The sequence below is a fragment of the Rana temporaria genome, chromosome 7 (assembly GCF_905171775.1).
Source record: "Rana temporaria chromosome 7, aRanTem1.1, whole genome shotgun sequence".
In the NCBI taxonomy this organism is placed as follows: Eukaryota; Metazoa; Chordata; class Amphibia; order Anura; family Ranidae; genus Rana; species Rana temporaria.
The window spans coordinates 205,863,896-205,891,226 of NC_053495.1; the positions used below are offsets into that span (position 1 = coordinate 205,863,896).

Genomic DNA, 27,331 nt, shown 5'->3' on the forward strand with positions numbered 1-27,331 from the left:
TCTCTCTCTCGTTCTCTCTCTCTCTCGTTCTCGCTCTCTCTCTCTCGCTCTCTCTCTCTCTCTCGTTCTCTCGCTCTCATTCTCTCTCTCATTCTCTCTCTCTCTCGCTCTCTCTCATTCTCTCTCTCGCTCTCTCTCATTCTCTCGCTCTCTCTCTCTTTCTCTCTCTCTCTCTCTCTCATTCTCTCTCTCTCATTCTCTCGCTCTCTCATTCTCTCTCTCTCTCTCTCTCTTTCTCATGCTCTCGCTCTCTCATTCTCTCGCTCTCTCATTCTCTCTCTCTCTCTCTCTCATTCTCTCTCTCTCTCTCTCTCTCTCTCTCTCTCTCTCTCTCTCTCTCTCTCTCTCTCTCTCTCGCGCTCTCATTCTCTCGCTCTCATTCTCTCGCTCTCATTCTCTCGCTCTCTCTCTCTCATTCGCTCTCTCTCTCTCTCTCATTCTCTCTCTCTTTCTCTCTCTCTCTCATTCTCTCTCGCTCTCTCTCTCATTCGCTCTCTCTCTCTCGCTCTCTCTCTCATTCGCTCTCTCTCTCTCTCTCTCTCTCTCATTCTCTCTCGCTCTCTCTCTCATTCTCTCGCTCTCTCATTCGCTCTCTCTCTCCCAAAATTTGGAATTGTCACAAGAACAAGCATGGAGGTTGTTTTGATGACTAAGAGGATTTCAATCACTCCTGAGAGATTTTTTTTCCCACTTCCTGTTGTGTCTATAACACAGGAAGTGAATACAAATCTCCCCAATGTACCACAGAAGGCCAGTGACCGCCTGCAGCACTGATCGATCGAGGGGAAAACCCAACAGGGCGTTTGTACAGAAGTCGATCAGTAGAAATTCAGCTAGTTCAGCCGCACTTTTCGTTTTCTGATGCGGCTTAACCACTTCAGCCCCGGACCATTATGCAGGTAAAGGGCCATCCCCCTTTTTTGCGATTCGGCACTGCGTCGCTTTAACTGACAATTGCGCGGTCGCGCGACGTGGCTCCCAAACAAAAGTGGCGTGCTTTTTTTCCCCACAAACAGAGCTTTCTTTTGGTGGTATTTGATCACCTATGCGGTTTTTATTTTTTGCGCTATAAACAAAAATAGAGCGACAATTTTGAAAAAAAAAAACAATATTTTTTACTTTTTGCTATAATAAATATCCCCCAAAAATATATAAAACATTTTTTTTCCCCTCAGTTTAGGCCGATACGTTTTCTTCTACATATTTTTGGCAAAAACAACGCAATAAGCGTTTATTGATTGGTTTGCGCAAAAGTTATAGCGTCTATAAAATAGGGGATAGTTTTATGGCATTTTTATTAATATGTTTTTTTTTACTAGTAATGGCGGCGATCTGCGTTTTTCTTTTTTTGTGACTGCGACATTATGGCGGACACATCAGACGCTTTTGACACATTTTTGGGACCATTGTCATTTTTACAGCGAAAAGTGCTCTTGCCCGGTCGCGGGACACGGGCAGCGATCGGGTCCCGCGGGCGCGGTCACGGAGAACAGGACCAGGTCGCGACCCATGGCTGGGCTCTTAAAGGCGACATACAGGTACGTGCCTGTGCCCAGCCGTGCCATTCTGCCAGCGTATATTGGCGTGAAGGGGTCCTTTACTGCTTGCCGACCAGCCGCCGCAGTTTTACGGCGGCAGGTCGGCTCTTCTGGGCGAGAGCATGTAGCTCTACATCACCTCGCTCACCAGCCAATAGGGGCTTGCGCGTCCCTGACTCCCGTGCGCGTACCCGGCGGTCGCGATCGCTGCCGGGCACCCGCCATTGCTCGTTACAGAGCTCCCGGTCCTGTCAGGGAGAGAAATGCTGACCTTCTGTTCATACAATGTATGAACAGCGATCAGTCATTTCCCCTAGTGAGGCCACCCCCCCTACAGTTAGAACACACCCAGGGAACATACTTAACCCCTTCCCCGCCCCCTAGTGTTAACCCAGTGGCATTTTTATAGTAATCAATGCATTTTTATAGCACTGATCGCTATAAAAATGCCAATGGTCCCAAAAATGTGTCCGAACTGTCCGCCATAATGTCGCAGTACCGAAAAAAAATCGCTGATTGCCGCCATTACTAGTAAAAAAAAATATATATTAATAAAAATGCCATAAAACTATCCCCTATTTTGTAAACGCTATAACTTTTGCGCAAACCAATCAAACGCTTATTGTGTTTTTTTTTTGCCAAAAATAGGTAGAAGAATACGTATCGGCCTAAACTGAGGAAAAAATATGTTTTTTTAATATATTTTTGGGGGATATTTATTATAGCAAAAAATATTGCATTTATTTCAAAATTGTCGCTCTATTTTTGTTTATTGCGCAAAAAAATAAAAACCGCAGAGGTGATCAAATACCACCAAAAGAAAGCTCTATTTGTGGGGAAAAAAAAGGACGCCAATTTTGTTTGGAGCCACGTCGCACGACCGCACCATTGTCTGTAAGGCTAGGTTCACATCAAGAGATGCGTAATAAAAAATCGGGTACGATTTATTGGATAAAAACGCACAGTCATCCGATTTAGATTGACCACAATACAAAAAAAATCAGACACGATTTTAATACGATTTCAAATCGGGACCAAAAATCGTGGTCAAATCTGATGCGGATCAAATCGGATGCACTTGGGGACCTACATTAATGAATGGAAGTGAATGGATACGTTTTGCCATACAGATTTGTACGATTTAAAAACTAAAAATTGTGAGAACAAGTAGGATGATAAAATCGTGGTGTGAATGCACCCTTAAAGCGACGCAGTGCCGAATCGCAAAACCTGGCCAGGTCCTTTACCTGCATAAAGGTCCGGGGCTTATGTACTGTCATGTTTTAAAAAAAAATATGTTTTTCTATAATTCCAGCCGGGGGCAGAGGATACTGGGGAATGGGCGCAGAGTGCCCTGGAGGTATCGGACAGTGAGGTCTCCTCAGTCATGTCGGGGATGTCTGCAATGGAACAAGGAGGAAAATCTGCTCCCGACACGTCTCTGAGTGACAGGGGCCACGCTCCACCTAAGACCTCATCAGAAGTCAGTCTGCCGGAGTCTGTACAGTCTGGGAACATGAGCAGTGCAGGTAGATCCATTCTCTCTTTATACCAATCACACCATCTCTGGCAGCTTCCTAACCCCCCCTTTGCACCTAAAGGTAAAAACAGATCTAAATGCCTGAGCACAATTTTGTAACTTTTGACAATGGGTGCGCTGGGACCAGTGGCGGCGCGTCAATAAAGGGCGCAGGAGCGCCGCCCCCTCTCCTCCTGTCCACCGCTCTATTACCATTGCATGAATCTATGGTCGCTGCTGACACCCCCTATTCAGGTGTCCGGCCCCTTTTCGAGCGCCTGAATTACAGCGGCGGGGGTGTTTTTTTGAAGCAGGCTCTAATAGGCGCCCAAAAATGTGAAGAGTGGGCGTAACGCTATGCGTTCGCTATTCACTCAGCTGTGTGTTAGCAAAGCGAAGGAATTCGCTTTGCTAACACTGAACCGCCTCTCAGCCAATCAGGTGCTCGGGTCTGTGGTACCTTTCACCTGATTGGTTGAAACGACAGGCGCTGTGATTGGATGCCTATTAGATGTCCAATCATAGGAGAGGAGGAGCGGGCGGGAGAACAGAAGACATCGGGGAAGAAATGGAGGACACCGCTCGCCGCCTGCCCACCCGAGACAAGGTAAGTGCCGGGCAGGCGGGGGGCACAGTGGCAACATTTTGGGCACAGTGGCAGTGTTAAAAGGAGCACAGTGGCAGCGTTTGATGGGCACAGTAGCTGCATTTTGATGGGCACAGTGGCTGCGTTTGATGGGCACAGTGGCTGCGTTTTATGGCCACAGTGGCTGCGTTTGATGGCCACAGTGGCTGCGTTTGATGGCCACAGTGACTGCGTTTGATGGGCACAATGGCAGCGTTTGATGGCCACAGTGGCAGCGTTTGATGCGCACAATGGCAGCGTTTGATGGCCACAGTGGCTGCGTTTGATGGCCACAGTGGCTGCGTTTGATGGCACAGTGAGGCTGCAATTGATGTTTTTTTTTCGTTTGCTTGCACCCCCCCAAAAATTTTGAGCACCAGCCGCCACTGGCTGAGACCCCCGCCTGCTGTCACAGGGAGGTGGGGGGGGGGGGGGGTTATGCTGGAGCTGGAACATGTTACATATCTCAAAATTGAACTTTGCTTTTAATTTCTTACAAATTTGCTTAAGATTTTGACTTTGCTACTTTGTATGTTTATATATGTATAGAGCTTTGTTCCTTTTCATCCTAGCAGGATCCCGGCAGCGTCCCAGTCGTGTGCAGAGCTTTGTGTCAAGTCATGGCAGCATGGACTCTGACCACTTAGGTGAGCCAGGCCACAGTCTGTGTGTGTCTTATGTGCTGCTATACAATATAGTAGTATAGAGTGTATAGTAGAGACTAAAGTAGTCAAAAATCCTTCAGTTCAGGCTGGTGGTGGGGGTGTAATGGTGTGGGGGATGGGGTATCACTGGTTCAGGCTGGTGATGGGGGTGTAATGATGTGGGGGGGATGGGGTATCACCGGTTCAGGCTGGTGGTGGGGGTGTAATGATGTGGGGGGGATGGGGTATCACCGGTTCAGGCTGGTGGTGGGGGTGTAATGGTGTGGGGGGGATGGGGTATCACCTGTTCAGGCTGGTGGTGTGGGTGTAATGGTGTGGGGGATGGGGTATCACCGGTTCAGGCTGGTGGTGGGGGTGTAATGGTGTGGGGGATGAGGTATCACCAGTTCAGGCTGGTGGTGGGGGTGTAATGGTGTGGGGGATTGGGTATCACCGGTTCAGGCTGGTGGTGGGGGTGTAATGATGTGGGGGGATGGGGTATCACCGGATCAGGCTGGTGGTGGGGGTGTAATGATGTGGGGGGTGGGGTATCACCGGTTCAGGCTGGTGGTGGGGGTGTAATGGTGTGGGGGATGGGGGTATCACCGGATCAGGCTGGTGGTGGGGGTGTAATGATGTGGGGGGTGGGGTATCACCGGTTCAGGCTGGTGGTGGGGGTGTAATGGTGTGGGGGATGGGGGTATCACCGGTTCAGGCTGGTGGTGGGGGTGTAATGATGTGGGGGGTGGGGTATCACCGGTTCAGGCTGGTGGTGGGGGTGTAATGGTGTGGGGGATGGGGGTATCACCGGTTCAGGCTGGTGGTGGGGGTGTAATGGTGTGGGGGATGGGGTATCACCGGTTCAGGCTGGTGGTGGGGGTGTAATGGTGTGGGGGATGGGGTATCACCGGTTCAGGCTGGTGGTGGGGGTGTAATGATGTGGGGGGGGGGGGGGGGATCACCGGTTCAGGCTGGTGGTGGGGTTGTAATGGTGGGGGGGAGATTTTCTTGGCACACTTTGGGCCCCTTAGTACCAATTGAGCGTCGTTTAAATTAACACTACGGCCTACCTGAGTGTTGTTGATGACCATGTCCATCCCTTTATGACTACAGTGTCCCCATCTTCTGATGGCTCCTCCCAGCAGGATAATGTCACCATGTCACAAACCTACAATCATCTCACCACTGGACAATGAGGTCCCTGTCCTCCAATGGCCGCCACACTCACCACATCTCATCCAATAGAGGACCTTTAGGTTGTGGTGGAATAGGAGCGCTCATGTCCTGATTGTGGCTTTTGGTTGGGTCCGTTTTCCTTTCTTTTCTCAGTCTCTTCTTTGCCACGTTACGACACGTTAATCTGATATTTTGTACCTCGTAGGGTATGATGCAGGCAGCAGCGACTCGGAGTGCGAGGACGCCCTGATCAGTGAGCAGGATTCCCGATGTCCGGTGATGCCGAAATTTTGGCTCATTGTAAAGATTCACCAGGACCGGGTGGAAGTGTGTACCCACGCCAGGTACGTTTTATAAACGCTCTTACGCTTTCACGGGGGGGGGGGGGGGGTTTGTAGTTGCAGGGTGAATTCAGCGTTGTCTGTAGTCAGCTAACTCAAGTCTGTCTCTTGTTCCTGACAGCGTCGGAGCAACGCAGGAGGTGGAGGAGCTCGGAGAGAGCCAGAGACTGCACCAGCTGGTGGTCAGGAAGGTCGGGGAGATCTGCCGTGTGGTGAACCAGGTAAAGCATCCATTTTTTTTGTCATTTGCTTAAAGAGAAACTGCAGTCCGCTCACATAACTTGTAATAACAACATCTTTGCCATTCTGAAGCTTCCCTCCGACCACTTAGCATATTATTTTATATATACTGTGATTCTGTACTTTCCAAATATGATGCAGAAATTTCCCTCCACTGAGTCAAAAAAAATAAAAATAAGATCCTGTTTCTTAAAGACGTGTTGTATAGCACAGTGCTTGTGCTGTGTCATTTTTCCCTTCCTATCTTGTAAAAAAAACAGGTTGATTCTGTCAGTTCCTGTGTTCCCCTCAGTGTGTGCCGACCACGGTAATCATGGCTGCTGAGTCATGACACGGTGGTTAGGTTACATGCTTCCGTCATCCGCTGCTCTGACAGTCTCTCTCCTCTCCTCCCCTCTCCCCCTTCTTCCCCCTCATCCCCTCTATACCTCATCCCCTTTCTCCCTCCTCCCCTGTCTCCCCCTCTCATCTCTCTCCTCCCTGCTCTCATCTCTTTCCTCCTCCCCCTCCCCCTCTCATCTCTCTCCTCCTCCTCCCCCTCCCCCTCTCTCTCTCCTCCTTCTTCTCTCTCCTCCATCCCCTCTCCTCTTCCCCTCTCTCTCCTCCCTCCCTCCCTCTCTCCTCCCTCCCTCTCTCTCTCCTCCCTCTCTCTCTCTCCTCCCTCTCTCTCATCTTCCCCTTTCCTCTCTCTCCTTCTTCTCTCCTCTCCTCCTCCCCTCTCCTCCTCCTCCTCCTCCTCCTCCTCCTCCTCCTCCTCCCCCTCCCCCTCCCCTCTCCTCCTCCCCTCTCATCTCTCTCCTCCTCCCCTCTCATCTCTCTCCTCCTCCTCCTCCTCCTCCTCTCTCTCTCTCTCTCTCTCTCTCTCTCTCTCTCTCTCTCTCTCTCTCTCTCTCTCTCTCTCTCTCTCTCTCTCCTCTCTCTCTCCTCTCTCTCTCTCCTCCCTCTCTCTCCTCCCTCTCTCTCCTCCCTCTCTCTCCTCCCTCTCTCTCTTCCTTCTCTCTCTTCCTTCTCTCTCTTCCTTCTCTCTCCTCCCTCTCTCTCCTCCCTCTCTCTCCTCCCTCTCTCTCCTCCCTCTCTCTCCTCCCTCTCTCTCCTCTCCCCCTCCTCCTCCTCCTCCCCCTCCTCCTCCACTCTCCTCTTCCCCGTCGTCCTCCCCTCTCATCACTCTCCTCCTCCTCCTCCTCCTCCTCCTCCTCTCTCTCTCTCTCTCTCTCTCTCTCTCTCTCTCTCTCTCTCTCTCTCTCTCTCTCTCTCTCTCTCTCTCTCTCTCTCTCTCTCTCTCTCTCTCTCTCTCTCTCTCTCCTCCCTCTCTCTCCTCCCTCTCTCTCCTTCTTCTCTCTCTCCTCCTTCTCTCTCTCCTCCTTCTCTCTCCTCCCTCTCTCTCCTCTTCTCCTCTCCTCCTCCTCCCCCTCCCCCTCCTCCCCCTCCCCCTCTCTTCCTCTCCTGTTGTTTCTCTCATCTCTCTTTCCCCTAACATTGAAATTAATGGGCAGTGCCACTGAAGTTCTGGCAAAGCGGTGCTTTACGGGTGCTTTTAACCCTTTTTCGGCCGCTAGCGGAGGATAAAAGCACCCGCTAGCGGTAATTAAAAGCACCCGCTAGCGGCCGAAAAGCACCACTAAAGCGCCACTTAAAAATAGCGGGGCTTTACCGCCGATGCCCCAACGCCTCAGTTTGAAAGTGCCCTAAAAGTCAGCAGCCTGCAGTATTTGTAGCGGCTGACTCTTAATAGATTTATTTTTTGGTGGAACTCCGCTTTAACTGGTTTAAGGTGAAAAACCTTCTTCCTTTAGAACCACATTGAAGACGGCAGAGACCCATAGAATCAATCATAAGAACCTGACCTGTCAGTAACTAAAAATCTTGAGATTAATACCACTTTAAAGCCAGTGGTCAGCTCAGGGGGGTGGGGGGTATAGCGGGGCCCCCGGAGTTGGGCCTTAGGAGCCCCCTATATCAGAACTGTGCTTCTTCCACTAAATGTGTTTTTCTTGTCAGTTTTGCAGTCCCCCCCCACTTAGGAGAAACAACATTTCCTTAAATCCTGCCTGCGCTGCCATCCGTCACCCGACAGCATTAAAATACAAATATGCTCCCGCAAATTGTTACACTTAAACTTTTGTACTGGGCATTAAACCGCCATAAGCGGAAAACGAGATAGCGCCGCTTCTCCCATATATCAGAGGAAATCTCGCACGCTGGCGGCTTATTACGGATGCACAAAGCCCCGGCAAAGAAAACCTGTTTACCATCCGTGTTAAATAATTTAAGGCGAGACGGAAACATAAACATTATAATGGCCGCTTTGCCGGGGAAAAAAAAGAACCCTTCCTCTGCGTATAAATTCCATCAGTATTTCTGCAGTGCGATTCCTTTAGGGGGAGAGGATTTGCGGCGTGGATGTTGATGGAAACGGCAGGGTAATCGCGGTTATTAAATGTCATATTTCTCCATCGCTAAGCATTGCACTCAATCAACATCTTTACTGCACTCCAGACAGCAATGAAATAAACAATTCTTCCTTCCTTTTACTTTTCATCGCCCCTCTCTCTCCCTCTGATTTTTGTTTTGCCTTTTCTAATACAAATCCTGCGATTTTGATGACTGCGACTTTCTTGAGCTTGTCGCGCGCGCGTGTGTGTGTGTATATGTGTGTGTATGTGTGTGTATGTATATATATATATATATATATATATATATATATATATATATATATATATATATTATAAAATATATAAAAACGTGTTTACTTTGTGCTTTAAAACATATCCAATTATGTGCACTAGAAACAAAAAAAAGAGCGCCAGTTAAAAAAAAAAAAATATATATATATATATATATATATATATATATATATATATATATATATATATATATATATATATATATATATATATATATTTTACTTTGTGTTTTAAAACATATCCTATTTTGTGCGCTAGAAACAAAAAAAGAGCGCCAATTAAATGTTTTTTTTAAAAAAAAATTATATATATATATATTTTATGGCAGAAAGTAAAAAAAATATATATCTATATATATATATATATATATATATATATATATATATATATATATATATATATATATATATATATATATATATATATATATATATAGATATATATATATAGATATATATATATAGATATATATTTTTTTTACTTTCTGCCATAAAACATTCAATTTTGTGCGCTAGAAACAAAAAAAGAGCGCCAATTAAAAAAAAAAAAAATATATATATAATTTTACTTTGTGCTATAAAACATATCCAATTTTCTGCGCTAAAAACAAAAAAAAGCGCCAATTTAAAAAAAATATATATTTTTTTTACTTTGTGCGTTAAAACATATCCAATTTTGTGCGCTAGGAACACAAAAAAGAGCGCCAATTAAAAAAAATAGAATTCTTTTTTTTTTATAGATTTTTTACCTTCTGCTATAAAACATCATAAATAAAATGTAAAGAATCGAATTTCTTCATCTATTTTGGCCAATATGTATTCGGGTAAATTCTTTTGGTAAATAAAATTCCAATAAGCGTATATTGATTGGTTTATTAAGGTGAAAAAACTTCTGGCAGTCACCTGAACCCTGGAATTCATTTTGCGGTGACGCGCTGTCCCTCTCTCCACGAGGTCCCGGCTCTTGATTGGATAGATTGATGGCAGCGCAACCATTGGCTCCCACTGCTGTCAATCAAATCCAATGACTCAGGGGGCAGGGGCTAGTCAGTGCTTCTCCTAGGGGGTTATCTGATGTGGGGAGGAGCCATCGAGGGACCCCAGAAGATGGCGTTCGGGGCCACTCTGTGCAAAACGAACTGCACAATGGAGGCAAGTATGACATATTAAAAAAACAAAAACAAAGCTTAATTACTTTAAAAACATGGTTAGATCCACATATAAAACGATACAAAAAAAGGAAGAATTACTGTCTAGTGCAATGGGTTCAATTGACGTGTTTCGCAGTAATATGCCGCTTCTTCAGATTGCCAAATATGCTTGTGACAGTGAATTCAATTCATAGGCATTACATTGTACACCTTTTGGAAAAAAGCACCACTACCCCTTACAAATATATACTTACAAAAACAAAAAAAAAAAACACAACCTGACACAAACTAAACTTTTTCCTTTTTGTTTCTTTGATTGTTTTTGTAAGTATGTGTGTGTATATATATATATTTTTTTGCAAGAGGATAGTGGTGCAATGTAATTCCTATGATATGTATATTGATATATACTTTATCTTTTAGATATATGAACTTTGCATTAAATTAACTGTCACAAGCATATCTGGCAATCTGAAGAAGAGGCATATTATCACGAAACGCGTAATTGAACCATTGCACTGGACAGTAATTCTTCCTTTTTTCTGTATAGTTTTATTCCATCAGAGTCCCCTTTACGTCATTTGTCCCCATCAGAATCAACCTTGCATCAACTGTCCCCCATCGGAGTCCCCCCTGACGTCAGCTGTCCCCCATCGGGGTCCCCCCTGACGTCAGCTGTCCCCCATCGGGGTCCCCCCTGACGTCGGCTGTCCCCCATCGGGGTCCCCCCTGATGACGTCGGCTGTCCCCCATCGGGGTCCCCCCTGACGTCGGCTGTCCCCCATCGGGGTCCCCCCTGACGTCGGCTGTCCCCCATCGGGGTCCCCCCTGACGTCGGCTGTCCCCCATCGGGGTCCCCCCTGACGTCGGCTGTCCCCCATCGGGGTCGCCCCTGATGTCGGCTGTCCCCCATCGGAGTCCCCCCTGACGTCGGCTGTCCCCCATCGGCGTCCCCCCTGACGTCGGCTGTCCCCCATCGGCGTCCCCCCTGACGTCGGCTGTCCCCCATCGGCGTCCCCCCTGACGTCGGCTGTCCCCCATCGGCGTCCCCCCTGACGTCGGCTGTCCCCCATCGGCGTCCCCCCTGACGTCGGCTGTCCCCCATCGGCGTCCCCCCTGACGTCGGCTGTCCCCCATCGGCGTCCCCCCTGACGTCGGCTGTCCCCCATCGGCGTCCCCCCTGACGTCGGCTGTCCCCCATCGGCGTCCCCCCTGACGTCGGCTGTCCCCCATCGGCGTCCCCCCTGACGTCGGCTGTCCCCCATCGGCGTCCCCCCTGACGTCGGCTGTCCCCCATCGGCGTCCCCCCTGACGTCGGCTGTCCCCCATCGGCGTCCCCCCTGACGTCGGCTGTCCCCCATCGGCGTCCCCCCTGACGTCGGCTGTCCCCCATCGGGGTCGCCCCTGACGTCGGCTGTCCCCCATCGGGGTCGCCCCTGACGTCGGCTGTCCCCCATCGGGGTCGCCCCTGACGTTGGCTGTCCCCCATCGGGGTCGCCCCTGACGTTGGCTGTCCCCCATCGGGGTCGCCCCTGACGTTGGCTGTGTCCCATCGGGGTCGCCCCTGACGTTGGCTGTGTCCCATCGGGATCGCCCCTGACGTTGGCTGTGTCCCATCGGGGTCGCCCCTGACGTTGGCTGTGTCCCATCGGGGTCGCCCCTGACGTTGGCTGTGTCCCATCGGGGTCGCCCCTGACGTTGGCTGTCCCCCATCGGGGTCGCCCCTGACGTCGGCTGTCCCCCATCGGGGTCGCCCCTGACGTCGGCTGTCCCCCATCGGGGTCGCCCCTGACGTCGGCTGTCTGTACTGGACTGTATGTGAGGATTTACAACCACTTTAACTACTTGCCGACCAGCGCACACACATTTACTTCGGCAGAATGGCACGGACAGGCAAATGGGCGGCGTAAATATACGTTGCTTTAAATTTGCCGCCCTGTGGGCTCACACGCCCCTGCCGCGAGCTCCGTGACCGTGTCCGCAGGACCCGCAGACTCGATGTCCGCTGGTGTCCCGCGATCATGTCACGGAGCTGCAGAACGGGGGGATGCCTATGTAAACAAGGCGTTTCCCTGTTCTGCCTTGTGACAGGACACTGATCTACTGTTCTCTGTCACCGGGAGCAGAGATTAGTGTCGTGTCACTTGTAGCCCATCCCCCACACAGTTAGAATCACTCCCTAGGACACACTTAACCCCTTCCTCGCCCCCTAGTGGTTAACCCCCTTCCCTGCTAGTGTCATTTACACAGTAATCGGTGCATTTTTATAGCACTGATCGCTGTATAAATGTGAATGGCCGCAAAATAGTGTCAAAAGTGTCCGATGTGTCCACCACAATGTTGCAGTCACGATAAAAATCGCTGATCGCCGCCATAAGTAGTAAAAAAATGTTTTTTTAATAAAAATGCCTTAAAACCATCCCCTATTCTGTAGACGCTATAACTTTTGCGCAAACCAATCAATAAACGATTATTATGATTTTTTTTTTTAACCAAAAATAGGTAGAAGAATACGTATCGGCCTGAACTGAGGAAAAAAATCTTTTTTTTATATATTTTTGGGGGATATTTATTATAGCAAAAAGTAAAAAATATTGCATTTTTTTCAAAATTGTCGCTCTATTTTTGTTTATAGCGCAAAAAAAACCCTGCAGAGGTGATCAAATACCACCAAAAGAAAGCTCTATTTGTGGGGAAAAAAAGGACGCCAATTTTGTTTGGGAGCCACGTCGCACGACCGCGCAATTGTCAGTTAAATCGACGCAGTGCCGAATCGGCAAAAAGTGCTCTGGTCTTTGGCCAAGCCAAATGGTCCGGGGGTTGACGTGGTTAAGGGCCCTTTCACACTGGTGCGTTTTACTGGCGGTTTTGCCAAATTTTCGCGGTAAAAATAGCGCTATTAAAATGCCCCCCATGCCCCTCTCCATTGAAATGAATAAAAAAACGTGGTAAAAATGCTGTAAAATCGCTGTGTTTTACCGCGTTTTTACAGCGTTTTTTAATTCATTTCAATGGAGAGGGGCATGGGGGGCGTTTTATGAGCGTTTTAATAGCGCTATTTTTACCGCAAAAACGCGGCAAAAACGCACCAGTGTGAAAGGGCCCTTAGGTTTATCATAAGGAACCGGCGCTTTCCTTACAAAATATCTTGGTGTGTCCATCACCTATGAAAAACTTTAAATACCGTAGTTTCCTGCCATTTCACAGGCACGCCGGTTTACATTTTGACGTGTTTGGTATCTATCTACTCGATGCAACCCTTTTATATAATTTACCCCCCAAAAGAGTGACATTAAATTGTGTCTGTCTCATTTTAATTTTTAAATTATTTTTTTTTGTTTCTGAAAAATGTGCGTTGTATAAACGGCTGAGGAAATATCTCCCAGGCGCAACAGCTGCCGTTTTATTCCGCAGGGCCTCTGCTTTCAGAAAATATGCAGCGTTTTGGGGTTCTAAACGCACAAAAATTCTAATTTTAACGTGTGTAAAAAAGAAATAACCACTTGCTGTCCGGAGGCAAATTTTTTAATATAAAATGCTCATCCTTTGCTTGTCTTCCACCATTAGCGTCTGCTGCTGCAGGATCTTCACGACACGCACTTGTGTAACACGCTGCTGGTGGCCGAGAGCGAGGAGGATATCTGGAAGAGTGAAAGTCCTTATGCCACATATCGTCAGAGGATGCTTGTGGGCGAAGGTGATCATCATCTCATTGGTCAGAAATAACGTATAACCAGTTAATGACCGCCCTATAGCCCTATCACCGCTACAGGGCGGCCATTCTTTGCATAGTCGTGTGTTTGTGTATCTCTATATCAGTCATGGAAAACCTTGGCACCCCAGATGTTTTGAAACTACATTTCCCATGATGCTCAACTACACTGCAAAGTGCATGAGCAGGGGTGTATTTAGGTTTTGTGCTGCCCTAGGCCTGAAGAAACTCGCACACCCCCTATATATGACGCACCCCTTCCTGTCAAGACTACACCCCTTCCTTTTTAAGACCCGCCCTGTCATTTTCATGGGATGAGGACAGGGGGAAGCGGTGGGATGAGGACTGGGGGACGCGGTGGGATGAGGACTGGGGGACGCGGTGGGATGAGGACTGGGGGACGCGGTGGGATGAGGACTGGGGGACGCGGTGGGATGAGGACAGGGGGACGCGGTGGGATGAGGACAGGGGGACGCGGTGGGATGAGGACAGGGGGACGCGGTGGGATGAGGACAGGGGGACGCGGTGGGATGAGGACAGGGGGACGCGGTGGGATGAGGACAGGGGGACGCGGTGGGATGAGGACAGGGGGACGCGGTGGGATGAGGACAGGGGGACGCGGTGGGATGAGGACAGGGGGACGCGGTGGGATGAGGACAGGGGGACGCGGTGGGAGGAGGACAGGGGGACGCGGTGGGATGAGGACAGGGGGACAGGGTGGGATGAGGACAGAGGGACGCGGTGGGATGAGGACAGGGGGACGCGGTGGGATGAGGACAGGGGGACGCGGTGGGATGAGGACAGGGGGACAGGGTGGGATGAGGACAGAGGGACGCGGTGGGATGAGGACAGGGGGACAGGGTGGGATGAGGACAGGGGGACAGGGTGGGATGAGGACAGAGGGACAGGGTGGAATGAGGACAGAGGGACAGGGTGGGATGAGGACAGAGGGACAGGGTGGGATGAGGACAGAGGGACAGGGTGGGATGAGGACAGGGGGACAGGGTGGGGTGAGGACAGGGGGACAGGGTGGAATGAGGACAGAGGGACAGGGTGGGATGAGGACAGAGGGACAGGGTGGGATGAGGACAGAGGGACAGGGTGGGATGAGGACAGAGGGACAGGGTGGGATGAGGACAGGGGGACAGGAAGGGGTGAGGACAGGGGGACAGGAAGGGGTGAGGACAGGGGGACAGGAAGGGGTGAGGACAGGGGGACAGGAAGGGGTGAGGACAGGGGGACAGGAAGGGGTGAGGACAGGGGGACAGGGTGGGATGAGGACAGGGTGGGATGAGGACAGGGGGGCAGGGTGGGATGAGGACAGAGGGACAGGGTGGGATGAGGACAGAGGGGCAGGGTGGGATGAGGACAGGGGGACAGGGGGGGATAAGGACAGGGGGACAGGGTGGGATGAGGACAGAGGGGCAGGGTGGGATGAGGACAGAGGGGCAGGGTGGGATGAGGACAGGGTGGGATGAGGACAGAGGGGCAGGGTGGGATGAGGACAGAGGGGCAGGATGGGATGAGGACAGAGGGGCAGGGTGGGATGAGGACAGGGTGGGATGAGGACAGAGGGACAGGGTGGGATGAGGACAGAGGGACAGGGTGGGATGAGGACAGGGGCACAGGCTTTTTTGCCGCCCCCCACAAAGTGCCGCCCTAGGCCTGGGCCTTGTCGGCCTAGGCTATAATACAGCACTGTGCATGAGCATCATGGGAAATGTAGTTCCAAAACATCTGGGGTGCCAAGGTTTGCCATCACTGCTCTATATACAGGGGGTCCCCGACTTACAAAACGGAAGGAGACAACAGGAAGTGAGAGGAAATCTACCCCCAGGAAGGGAAGTTCTCTCCTGTAAGAGGTAATATGGTAAAAGGGTGTCTCCTCTCCACTGATGTTTTATCATCAATCCTTGTTTCCACAACAACCCAAAATTTTCAAAATCCGATTGTCATTGGGACAGAAAGTGAGGTGAAATCTTCTGAACGAGGGGCACAGACAGCAAAACAAATGTTACAGGGGTGACAACCCTTCTCTATGTTTTCAGAAAAGCTTAAAGGGGTGTTCCAGGCTTTTTTTTTAATGTTTATTAAAAGTCAGCAGCTACAAAAAGTGTAGCTGCTGGCTTTTAATAAACATACACTCACCTGTTCCCCAGTCCAGCGACGTCCTGCTGGGAGCTTTGTTCCGGTCCCCCCCCCCCCCTTCACCGCCGGCGCCTCCACTGCAACTGTGGGCACCCGGCCGTGGCGGCTTTCGGCTTCACGGCCGGGCACCCACTGCGCGAGCTGCGCTGCGCCATCCGATTGGACAGGCGATCGCCTGGGACCTGTCACGTGTCCCAGGCGATCGCCTACAGGGAGGGGCTGCCAAAAGGTGATTAGGTTATTCGCCTCTGCAGCCCCTCGGCGGAAGAAGGAAGTGGGACAGGAAGTCCCACTCCTCCTGATGCTCCCACTCCCCCCCCCCCCCCCCAAAAAAAAATTACATGCCAAATGTGGCATGTAAGGGGGCGAGGAGTGGATTAAGTGGAAGTTCCACTTTTGGGTGGAACTTCACTTTAAAAATCGTTTTTTTGGCTGGAGCTACCGTATATACTCGAGTATAAGCCGACCCGAATATAAGCCAAGACACCTAATTTTACCACAAAAAAATGGGAAAACGTATTAACTCGAGTATAAGCCTAGGGTGCCAATCTGCGTGCTTCACTGTGTCCATGCCCATGCCTCACTGTGTCCATCTGCATGCCTCACTGTGCCCATGCCTCACTGTGCCCATTCCTCACTGTGCCCATTCCTCACTGTGCCCATTCCTCACTGTGCCCATGCCTCACTGTGCCCATGCCTCACTGTGCCCATGCCTCACTGTGCCCATGCCTCACTGTGTCCCTGCCTCACTGTGTCCCTGCCTCACTGTGTCCCTGCCTCACTGTGTCCCTGCCTCACTGTGTCCCTGCCTCACTGTGTCCCTGCCTCACTGTGTCCATGCCTCACTGTGCCCATGACTAAGCTGACGTTTAACATGGGAGTCTATGGAAGGGGGTGCCCGGCTTTAAAAAATCGGTGCTCCTCAGCCGTAGGTCCAGACAACAAACTTTGCACACTTTTAGAGAAGAAATGGGGCTACATGTGTGCCAGGGGACCTACGGCCGGCCGGTACCGGGTCCCCAAAGTGTGGGAGATCGGGCGCAAAAAGGTGACTCGAGTATAAGCCGAGGGGGGCATTTTCAGCACAAAAAAATGTGCTGAAAAACTCGGCTTATACTCGAGTATATACGGCCATAAGGCTGCACCGGAAAGGTAGGTTCACCACCACTATCCACCGACGCTGGGCACAACCCACTGGAAGCAATTCCTTCCTCAGTCATCTACCGCGGCTAGTGAGCGTTTTAGTCCATCCAGTCCAAACCAGATACCCATTCACAGATGGTGTTGCAAGCAGTGTAATCAATAAAAGAACTCTCCTTATTGGAGGAGGAGGAGGGAGTGGGCGTGTCCTTGTCAGGTTATCTGTACTGCTGTTCTGCCTGAAGACCTGACGCTGTTAACCATTGCGGTGCTGGAAGTTCAGAGTCAGGAAGAGGATGGGGTATCCCTGCAGCTGAAGATTTTGCACAATATGGAACTTCATTACAGGAAAGTGATGTGACCAGCTTTAGGATTTTTTTTTGATTTTTTTTGCTAAACTTCAGCTTGGGGCATTTTGCAAAGGGTACGTTTGGTTACCCCTAGCGCCACCCGTCCCTGGTACCTACCTATCCATGCATAACTGGAAGCTCCAGGTGGCACCAGAGAACATACCTTCTATTATTTGGTGTCTTCAGAAGTGGTCCTGTTTATTATTTCTAGATTTTTTTTTTTTTTTTACTTTTAGCTTTAAAGCAGACTTTTGCAATGCAATAGAACCCCTCCCCCAATGCAATGAGTATAATTAGATGTGGAAGCCAGTGGCAGCCATAAGTGGGTGCTCCAGTTATATCGTTTCTCCGCTTTTCTGTTCTCATTTATATTCGTTGTTTGATTACTGACTTTTATGTTCATGGATCCTGATTCTCCATTGTGTTTTATCCTTTTTAACTGCCCAACAGATTTCCCTGGAGAAGAGAGTTACCAGCCGCGAGATTACCTGGCAGCCACTATGCAGTTCATTCCGGGACACTTCGCCTGCGATACAGTATGGAGCACCGTTATACACATCCACCCGCGCCTTAAAATGGGGCCCAATATGGGGGTTTCCAGAGGTAAATCTGATCCATAAAACTGTTTATTACTATTAAAGAGTCCATCTCTGCAGAACTGATATGTAAATTAGAGATGGGGACTGGCGGGCTGTCACTAAGTGACTTCTAAAGGGCCAGTTCACATTAGAGTAGCGACTGGCGTTTCTCTATTCCGGAAGAACGGCAGTCACTGCTAAGGCACATAGAACACAAAACTGTGTGCAGAGTTCGGCAGTGCATTACATACAGAGAGCAGGGTTTAGGTGTGCGCTACATAAAGGTTGCAGATTTTAAGGGTGCGCTACGTACAGAGTGCAGTGTTCAGGAGTGTGTTATGTACAGTGCATAGTTCAGAGGTGCGCTATGTACAGGGTGCAGAGTTCAGGAGCGTGTTACAAAGAGAGTGCAGGGTTTAGGGGTACGTTAAGTACGGAGCGCAGAGTTTAGGAGTGCGTTATGTACAGAGTGCAGGGTTTAGGAGTGCATTACGTGCAGAGTGCAGGGTTTAGGAGTGCATTACGTGCAGAGTGCAGGGTTTAGGGGTGCGTTGCGTGCAGGGTTTAGAGGTGCGTTGCGTACAGAGGTGCAGGGTTCAGGAATGCGCTATGCACAGGGTACAACACCCTCCCCCTCCTAACCTTTGAGGTATTACATCCAGAAGCCACTGACATGAAAGGCTTCTGTGTTTTCAAGTGACAGCAGGGAGAGGGAGTGGAGAGTGACAGCAGGGAGGGGGAGTGGAGAGTGACAGCAGGGAGGGGGAGTGGAGAGTGACAGCAGGGAGAGGGAGTGGAGAGTGACAGCAGGGAGAGGGAGTGGAGAGTGACAGCAGGGAGAGGGAGTGGAGAGTGACAGCAGGGTGAGGGAGTGGAGAGTGACAGCAGGGTGAGGGAGTGGAGAGTGACGGCAGGGTGAGGGAGTGGAGAGTGACGGAGAGGGAGTGTAGAGTGACGGCACGGAGAGGGAGTGTAGAGTGACGGCGGGGAGAGGGAGTGTAGAGTGACGGCGGGGAGAGGGAGTGTAGAGTGACGGCGGGGAGAGGGAGTGTAGAGTGACGGCGGGGAGAGGGAGTGTAGAGTGACGGCGGGGAGAGGGAGTGTAGAGTGACAGCGGGGAGAGGGAGTGTAGAGTGACAGCGGGGAGAGGGAGTGTAGAGTGACAGCGGGGAGAGGGAGTGTAGAGTGACAGCGGGGAGAGGGAGTGTAGAGTGACAGCAGGGAGAGGGAGTGTAGAGTGACGGCAGGGAGAGGGAGTGTAGAGTGACGGCAGGGAGAGGGAGTGTAGAGTGACAGCGGGGAGAGGGAGTGTAGAGTGACAGCAGGGAGAGGGAGTGTAGAGTGACGGCAGGGAGAGGGAGTGGAGAGTGACGGCAGGGAGAGGGAGTGGAGAGTGACGGCAGGGAGAGGGAGTGGAGAGTGACGGCAGGGAGAGGGTGAGGGAGTGGAGAGTGACGGCAGGGAGAGGGAGTGGAGAGTGACGGCAGGGAGAGGGAGTGGAGAGTGACAGCTGGTGGTGGCGAAAATGAGTTTCGCCATGTTTCGGCTGCAAAACTGGGTGAAAGGGCCACGTGACGTGGCCTGGCGGGCCGTATTCGGTACGGTTGACCTTGTATTATTTGACACAAGGATAACTAAACCCAAGTACAAGAATACAATACAGTAAAACCTCGGATTGCGAGTAACGCGGTTTACTAGCGTTTCGCAATACAAGCTGTTGTTTTTTTTTTTGTTTTTTTTTTTATTCTGACTCGATTTGCAATTGTTTTTGGGGTGTGCAGTACAGCATGTGGAGAGAGTTGAGGGGGCGCTGGAGATGCTCGGAAACGCTCCCTCTGAGTGTCTCCGAGCATTTCCAAGTGTCTCTGGCGCCCCCCGCACCTCTGGCCACATGCGGTACTGCATACACTAGCAGTGACTCTGGAACAACTTATCTGAGTTTCTATTGATTGCTATGGGGAAACTCGCTTTGATATACGAGTGCTTTGGATTACAAGCATGCTTCTGGAACGGATTGTGCTTGTAATCCAGGGTGCTACTGTATGTTGCAGTTTACAATCCTTAGATGTGGTGGCTGCATTGGTTTTATTTTTTTATTTTTTTTTCTTATCAAGCTAGGAACATTTTCAGCAAATGCCTGTTGACCTTGAAATGCAGTGCCCTTGTCAATTCCTGTGAGCTGCTTCAAAGTATATCTTCCTTCCTAGCTTCTCTTCTATAAACTACCAATTGTAAAGGAGATGAAGAGAGATGAACGTGCTTGTAGTCCATAGCAGGAGAGCAGCCTAGGGTGACAACCATGGCACCCTCCATACATATAGTGGAGGAGTGATGTAGCCACTCAGGGACAGGAAGTCTGTTGTTTGGAGGATTACCGACCATCACACCAAGCACTAGTAATTTGCAATATATTACATTTTTGGGTTTGGACGCACTTTAACCACTTCAGCCCCGGATCATTTTGCTGGTCAATGACCGGGCCACTTTATGCGATTCGGCACTGCAGCGCTTTAACTGACAATTGCGCGGTGGTGCGACGTGGCTCCCAGACAAAATTTGGGTCCTTTTTTTTCCCCACAAATAGAGCTTTCTTTTGGTGGTATTTGATCACCTCTGCGGTTTTTATTTTTTGCGCTATAAACAAAAATAGAGCGACAATTTTGAAAAAAAATATTTTTTTTTACTTTTTGCTATAATAAATATCCCCCAAAAAATATATAAAAAAAATAAATGTTTTCCTCAGTTTAGGCCGATACGTATTCTTCTACATATTTTTCGTAAAAAAAAAATCGCAATAAGCGTTTATTGATTGGTTTGCGCAAAAGTTATAGCATCTACAAAATAGGGGGTAGTTTTATGGCATTTTTATTAATAATTTTTTTTACTAGTAATGGCGGCGATCAGCGATTTTTTTTTCGGTACTGCGACCTTATGGCGGACACTTTTGACACATTTTTGGGACCATTGTCGCTTTAATAGTGATCAGTGCTATAAAATGCATTGATTACTGTAAAAAGTCACTGGCAGGGAAGGGGTTAACACTAGGGGGCGAGGAAGAGGTTAATTATGTTCCCTCATTGTGTTGTAACTGAAGGGGGGGAGGGGAAATGACAGATCGCTGTTCATACATTGTATGAACAGACAAACAGTAATTTCTCCCCCTGAAAGAACTGGGAGCTGTGCGTTTACACACACAGCTCCCGGTTCTCCCTCTGTCACGAGCGATCGCGGGTCCCCGGCGGTGATCGCGCCCGCCGAGGAACTCGCAACAGCACCAGGGGCGAGCAGGGGGCGCGCGCCACTAGTGGCCCGCAATGCAAAATCATGTTATATCACGTGATTTTGCGCAGCCGAGCCGACCTGCCGCCGTAAAAACTACGGTGGGCGGTCCTTAAGTGGTTAAGCTTTAATTCTCTAGGAAAGGTCTTCTTCTTCCAGGCAGCATTTTACAATCTCTTGTCTTTTTCTGCAGCCATACAATCCTTGCGCTCCGTGCTCAACGCTTTCTCCGTCGTCAACAGGAAGAACATGTTTGTCTACCAGGAGCGTGCCACCAAATCCGTTTTCTACCTCCGGTGTGTACATTTTTTGTTTTTTTACTTTTACAGTTGAACCTCGAATTGCGAGTAACAAGCGGTTCACAAGCGTTTCGCAATACGAGCGCTGTGTTTCCTAAAATCCTAACTCGGTTTGTGAGTGTTGTCTTGCAACACGGGCAGGATTCAGGCCAAAGCGGTGTGTAGTACCACGTTTGGCCTGAGGTGGTGGGGGGGCACCAGAGCCGGACGGCGCCGTTCGAAAATGCACGGAAAGGCCCGAGGGTTGTTCCGCTGACCTCGGAAAGGCTCGTGAAGGGAGTCTTTCAGAGGTTTGCCGATGTCAGACGAACTATCCTCGGGCCTTTCCGCCCGTTTCCGAGGCTCTCCGGCGCCCCCCGCCTCTGGTATTGCATGCCATTGTCAATTCGAAACAAATTATTTTCGATTCCATTGACTTCTATGGGGAAACTCGCTTTGATATGCAAGTACTTTGGATTACGAGCGTTCTCCTGGAACGGATTATGCTCGTAATCCGAGGTTCCACTGTAGTTCCATTGCTGAAGTGAAGTTCAGTTGTGGTGCTTCTGACCGGCACTTGGAACAAAGCTGCCCCCCCCCCCCCCCGCCCGCTGTGGGCACTACAAGTCCTTCACTGAATTCAGAACTGTGAGAATGGGGCCTGTACATCTGATTGGCTGAATCCTCTGTCTCTCCACTCCTAGACTGTCTGAAACCTCCAGCACCGGGCGGCTGTGGGATGCGGATTTGTCGTTGTCTCGGTCCTTGGCTCTGTCTCGTAGTCAGGAACCAATTTTCTCGGAAGAGGTGATGGTGAGCAATCAGGTAATAAAAACCAAAATTCATCATTGAGTTTTATGTCCTGTTCATCTTTGGTTTGGTTACTTTGTATCCTTATCTAGAATAGGTGACACGTATACATGAGTTGTCGGTGCTGCACACCCCAATTCATTAAATTTAATGGAAGATCCCTCAGGTTTTTCTTTTTTTTTTTTTTTTGCAGCGGGATTATGTTTGAAAAGAGTAACAATTAATATTCCATAAAAAGGCTGCATTCACACCTGAGCGTCGGTCGTTCCGCGTTTTTTCCCGGCGTTTTGTCGCGCATATTCATGCTTCTTTGCATACAGCGTTGTCCGACGTTTTTGTACTTTGACGTTTTTTATTTTAGCCAATAGGAAAAACTATCATCTTTTCATCACTTGTTGCTATGTTGGTAGATTTTTTTAATCTTCTGCATGGGCGACAAGTTCTATTGATTAAAGCGACGAAACGCCCGTAGCAAACGCCCGTTGTCACGCAAGTCGCTTGAATCGAGCGTTTCCATTACTTTCTATAGGAAAGGGAAACGCTCAAATACGCCCAAACCGCCCGATACGCGCAACAAAAAAGGGTCCGGAACTTTTTTTGGCTACAGGTGATGGGTGTCAGGCGCATCAGCGTTCAGATGTGAACCATCCCCATAGACTTTCATGTATTTTGGTCCCTCTGGCGTTTGTGAGCGTCGCGCTACAGGCGACAAAACGCCTAAGTGTGAATGGGCTCAAAATTCTATTTATTTGTTTAGCTCAGGCATCTCAAATTGGTGGCCCTCCAGCTGTTGGGAAACTTCAAGTCCCATCACGCCTCTGCCTGTGGGAGACATGCTTGTAACTGTCAGCCTTGCAATGCCTTATGGCCAGTTTGAGACCCCTGGTTTAGATCATGGTATCAAAATGGTGATCGCATAAACACATAGGATTCGTAAAAAGCAATTCTGGCCTTAACATAAAAAAACATATAACTCCTCAACAATGGAGAACAATACACATATATACTCATGTTATATAAACCCATTAAACTTGTGTGGAATTTTACACGACAACCCTACGCGCTTCAACCTATTTCATTAATGGTCTTCTTCAGGGAAATTTTTCTATGCAAAAAAGAGAAGATTTATAGGTTATAATATTTGTAAATACGCTGTCATTTTATATGGTCAATATGTTCTATTATAATAGAGCAGTATGGCCCGGATTCACAAAGCGCCGACGTATCTCGAGATACGCCGCATAAGTGCAAATATGCGCCATCGTATCTGTGCGCCGTACCCACAAAACTACATACGCCTGAAAATAGGCTTCATCCGACCAACGTAACTTGCCTACGCCGGCATAGAGTGGGCGCATATTTTCGATGGGCGCATTTGGCGCTCCCATTGATTTTCTATTCAAATATGTAAATGAGGGAGATACGCCGATTCACGAACGTATATGCGCTCGGCGCGTGCTATACGCGGTTTGCGTAAGTCGTACGTCCGGCGTAAAGTTAAGCCCCCTAAAGGAGGTGTAACTCGGCAGTATCCATGCAAAGGTCTGCACCAGGGAACTCAAGCCGTCGTATTTTACGTAGTTTACGTTGGACGTGAATATGGCTGGGCATAGGTTACGTTCACGCCGTAGGCAGTGATCCATCGTATCTAAGGCAGTTTTTTCCGACGTGATTGTAAGCATGCGCACTGAGATGCGCCCACGGGACGGCGCATGCGCAGTTGGCGATACGTATCCGTCTGGCGCTCGGCCCATCATTTGCATGGGGTCACGCCTCATTAGCATGGCTCACACCCACTTTCACTGACTTACGCCTGAGAAACCCAGCGCAGATTTGGGAGAAAGTGCTTTGTGAATCTAGTGCTTGCCTCTCTGCGCTGCGTCGGCGTAGCTTAAAGGAGATACGCTACGGCGGCATAAATATGCGCCACTGTATGTGAATCCGGGCCTATATATTTACCACCTATTGATGAGAAAGTTGCATTCCATGGCCAAAAACGAATTGCTGTTCATCTAAAAAGCACACCAAGCCTTGATGATCCCTTGAAGAAGACCATTAATTTAAATAGGTCGAAACGTGTAGGGATATCATGTTAAGATCCACACAAGCTTAGTGGGTTTATATAACATGAGTATATGTGTATTGTTCTCCATTGTTGATGAGTTATATGTTTTTTTTTATGTTAAGGCCAGAATTGCTTTTTACGACTCCTATGTGTTTATGCAAACACCTTTTTGATACCATGATCTAAACCAGTGGTCTCCAAACTGCGGCCTGGTGGCCAGATGTGGCCCTTTGCTTGATTTTATCCGGCCCTTGGGTGCTTTTTTATTCATTGACATCAATGATGGGACAGAATTCCTCTGAATGACACCAATGACGGGGCAGGTTTCCTCCCAGTGACGGGGCAGAATTCCTCCCAGTGACGGGGCAGAATTCCTCCCAGTGACGGGGCAGAATTCCTCCCAGTGACGGGGCAGAATTCCTCCCAGTGATGGGTCAGAATTCCTCCCAGTGATGGGGCAGAATTCCTCCCAGTGATGGGGCAGAATTTCTCCCAGTGATGGGGCAGAATTCCTCCCAGTGATGGGGCAGAATTCCTCACAGTGATGGGGCAATATTCCTCCCAATGATGGAGCAATATTCCTCCCAATGATGGGGCAGAATTCCTCCCAGTGATGGGGCATTATTCCTCCCAGTGATGGGGCATTATTCCTCCCAGTGATGGGGCAGACTTCCTCCCAGTGATGGGCAGACTTCCTCCCAGTGATGGGGCAGAGTTCCTCCCAGTGATGGGGCAGAGTTCCTCCCAGTGATGGGGCAGAGTTCCTCCCAGTGATGGGGCAGAGTTCCTCCCAGTGATGGGGGCAGAATTCCTCCCAGTGATGGGGCAGAATTCCTCCCAGTGATGGGGCAGACTTCCTCCCAGTGATGGGGCAGACTTCCTCCCAGTGATGGGGCAGACTTCCTCCCAGTGATGGGGCAGACTTCCTCCCAATGACACCAATGATCGGGTCCAATGACACCAATGATCGGGTCCAATGACACCAATGATCGGGTCCAATGACACCAATGATCGGGTCCAATGACACCAATGATCGGGTCCAATGACACCAATGATGGGGGAGTTTGTACTCCTGATGGCCACAGTCCGGCCCCATAAAGTGTGGAGGACAGTAATCCGGCCCTTTGTTTAGAAAGTTTGGAGGCCCCGGATCTAAACAAATAAACATACATTTTTATGGAATATTGATTGTTACTCTTTTCAAACATAATCCCGCTGCTAAAAAAAAACTTGAGGGATCTTCCATTCAAAAGTTTGAGTTCTTCTCATCCTTGTTTTATAGGGAAGTCGCCTCTCTTTGGACCTGTCCTCCTCTCGAAGTACAGACTCAGCCAGGCCAGTGGGGCAGATGGACAAACATATCTTACTGCAGGTTCATGGAGTGGGCGAAGCAGGTAGGTATTCATTATTAGAATACACTTTGGTGGTCTTCTATCTGTATCTTCTCCTGAAGTTTGTCATGCAGAGTCTGGACGATGGACCTTTCTGGGTGAGGTGTAATGACATTCCTGTTATTGATGTAGGCTCGGAGATCACCGATGATTTGGTGAAGGTCCTCCGGAAGCGTCTGGATGAGGCCACGCTGGACATCATCACGGTTATGCTGCAGAGGAATTGTAAACTGACCCCTGCTGATGTGGAGGTGAGAAGGGTGTTGGAACATTTAGGCTGTGCCCAGATAGACACAAACACACTGAAGTAACTATACAATAATATACACTCTAATACAGTGGTCTCCAAACTGTGGCCTGGGGGCCGGATGCGGCCCTTTGCTTGATTTTATCTGGCCCTTGGGTCACTATTTCATTCACTGACACCAACAAAGAGGGACAGTTCTTCCCAATGACACCAACAATGGGGCCCAATAACACCAATGATGGGGGACCATTCCTTCCAATGACACCGACATGGGGTACAATTCCTCCCAATGACACCAAAGATGGGGCACAATTCCTCCCAATTCTATCAACAATGGGGCCCAATGACACCAGTGATGGGGCACAATTCCTCCCAATTCTATCAACAAAGGGGCCCAATGACACCAGTGATGGGACATTGTTTACACCAACTGATGTTGGAACTTTTTCTACTCCTGATGGCCACAGTCCGGCCCTCCTAAAGTTCTCAGGAGAGTTAACTGGCCCTTTGTATAATAAGTATTAGACCCATGCTCTAATATAACCTATATAACTATTGCATGTATGTATTAATTTGTATATCCCTATAATTCGCTTGTCTATCGAGAGTATGCTAGGCCTAATGATATAATGTTATCTATGAAGACACACATCTGCTTAGTAAACAATGTTACATTTATTTCCCAAGAACATAGGAATATGCTAAACAGCAAATATCTATAATATATAACAACAATCAAACATCAAAAAATATCTTTTCACGTCCCCTAGAATAGATTAGCTGGTTGGTCTTCAGATGTTATAGAGAGCGCTTTGGGCTGCATGGTTTAGACCCGAGCCAGCCAACAAGGCAAGGTCTCAAGATGGCAAAGGCCTGCTGCGAAAAAGAGCTATTTGGTTAAAACAACCCTTTTTACAAAACTCCGTCGCACATTCATCCAAACCCACCCCCCCAATGGTTTTGGACGAATCAGAGTGTTCACTGGGCAGTCTTCCTCAACAGATTATATTACTGACTGTCCTGCCGTAATTGGCCTCTTGGGGCAGTATTTTCCATATCATCTCCAATAGCTTGTTGGCCTTTGATCTTTGCCACTAAATATTTTGGCATTTACAACTCTCTTTGAAACTTGCTTGCAGAGTAGTAATCACTAATTCTCATCTTATTGTCCTAGCCAGACAGGAGCCAGGCCCCATTGCTATGCAGATTCTAATGCTACAAAGCTTTGAATGTACATTCCAGAACTATGATATTAAATCATGTTGCCTCCAACACACACTATATAGGTATGTGAATACGTAAACCACAACACCTATATAAGCTTGTTGGACATCCTGTTCAAAAACGGGTATTATTATAGAGCCCCCCCCACCCAAACATTTGTTGCTATAGCATCTTCTAGAAATGTTTTTTAGA

General features: G+C 49.0%; 1 protein-coding gene across 4 annotated transcripts in view; it reads left to right on the forward strand.

The window, feature by feature from the left end:
* The window catches only part of SZT2 (SZT2 subunit of KICSTOR complex), a 223,145-nt gene that overhangs the window by 103,324 nt on the left and 92,490 nt on the right, over positions 1-27,331 (forward strand). For all 4 annotated transcript variants that reach the window (XM_040360883.1, XM_040360884.1, XM_040360885.1 and 1 more), the window contains 10 exons: positions 2,854-3,067; positions 4,255-4,329; positions 5,708-5,846; positions 5,965-6,064; positions 13,485-13,614; positions 17,718-17,870; positions 21,318-21,420; positions 22,107-22,227; positions 25,560-25,671; positions 25,801-25,919. In XM_040360883.1, the coding sequence (XP_040216817.1) occupies positions 2,854-3,067; positions 4,255-4,329; positions 5,708-5,846; positions 5,965-6,064; positions 13,485-13,614; positions 17,718-17,870; positions 21,318-21,420; positions 22,107-22,227; positions 25,560-25,671; positions 25,801-25,919 (1,266 nt within the window). The remainder of the gene's footprint in view (positions 1-2,853; positions 3,068-4,254; positions 4,330-5,707; positions 5,847-5,964; positions 6,065-13,484; positions 13,615-17,717; positions 17,871-21,317; positions 21,421-22,106; positions 22,228-25,559; positions 25,672-25,800; positions 25,920-27,331) is intronic.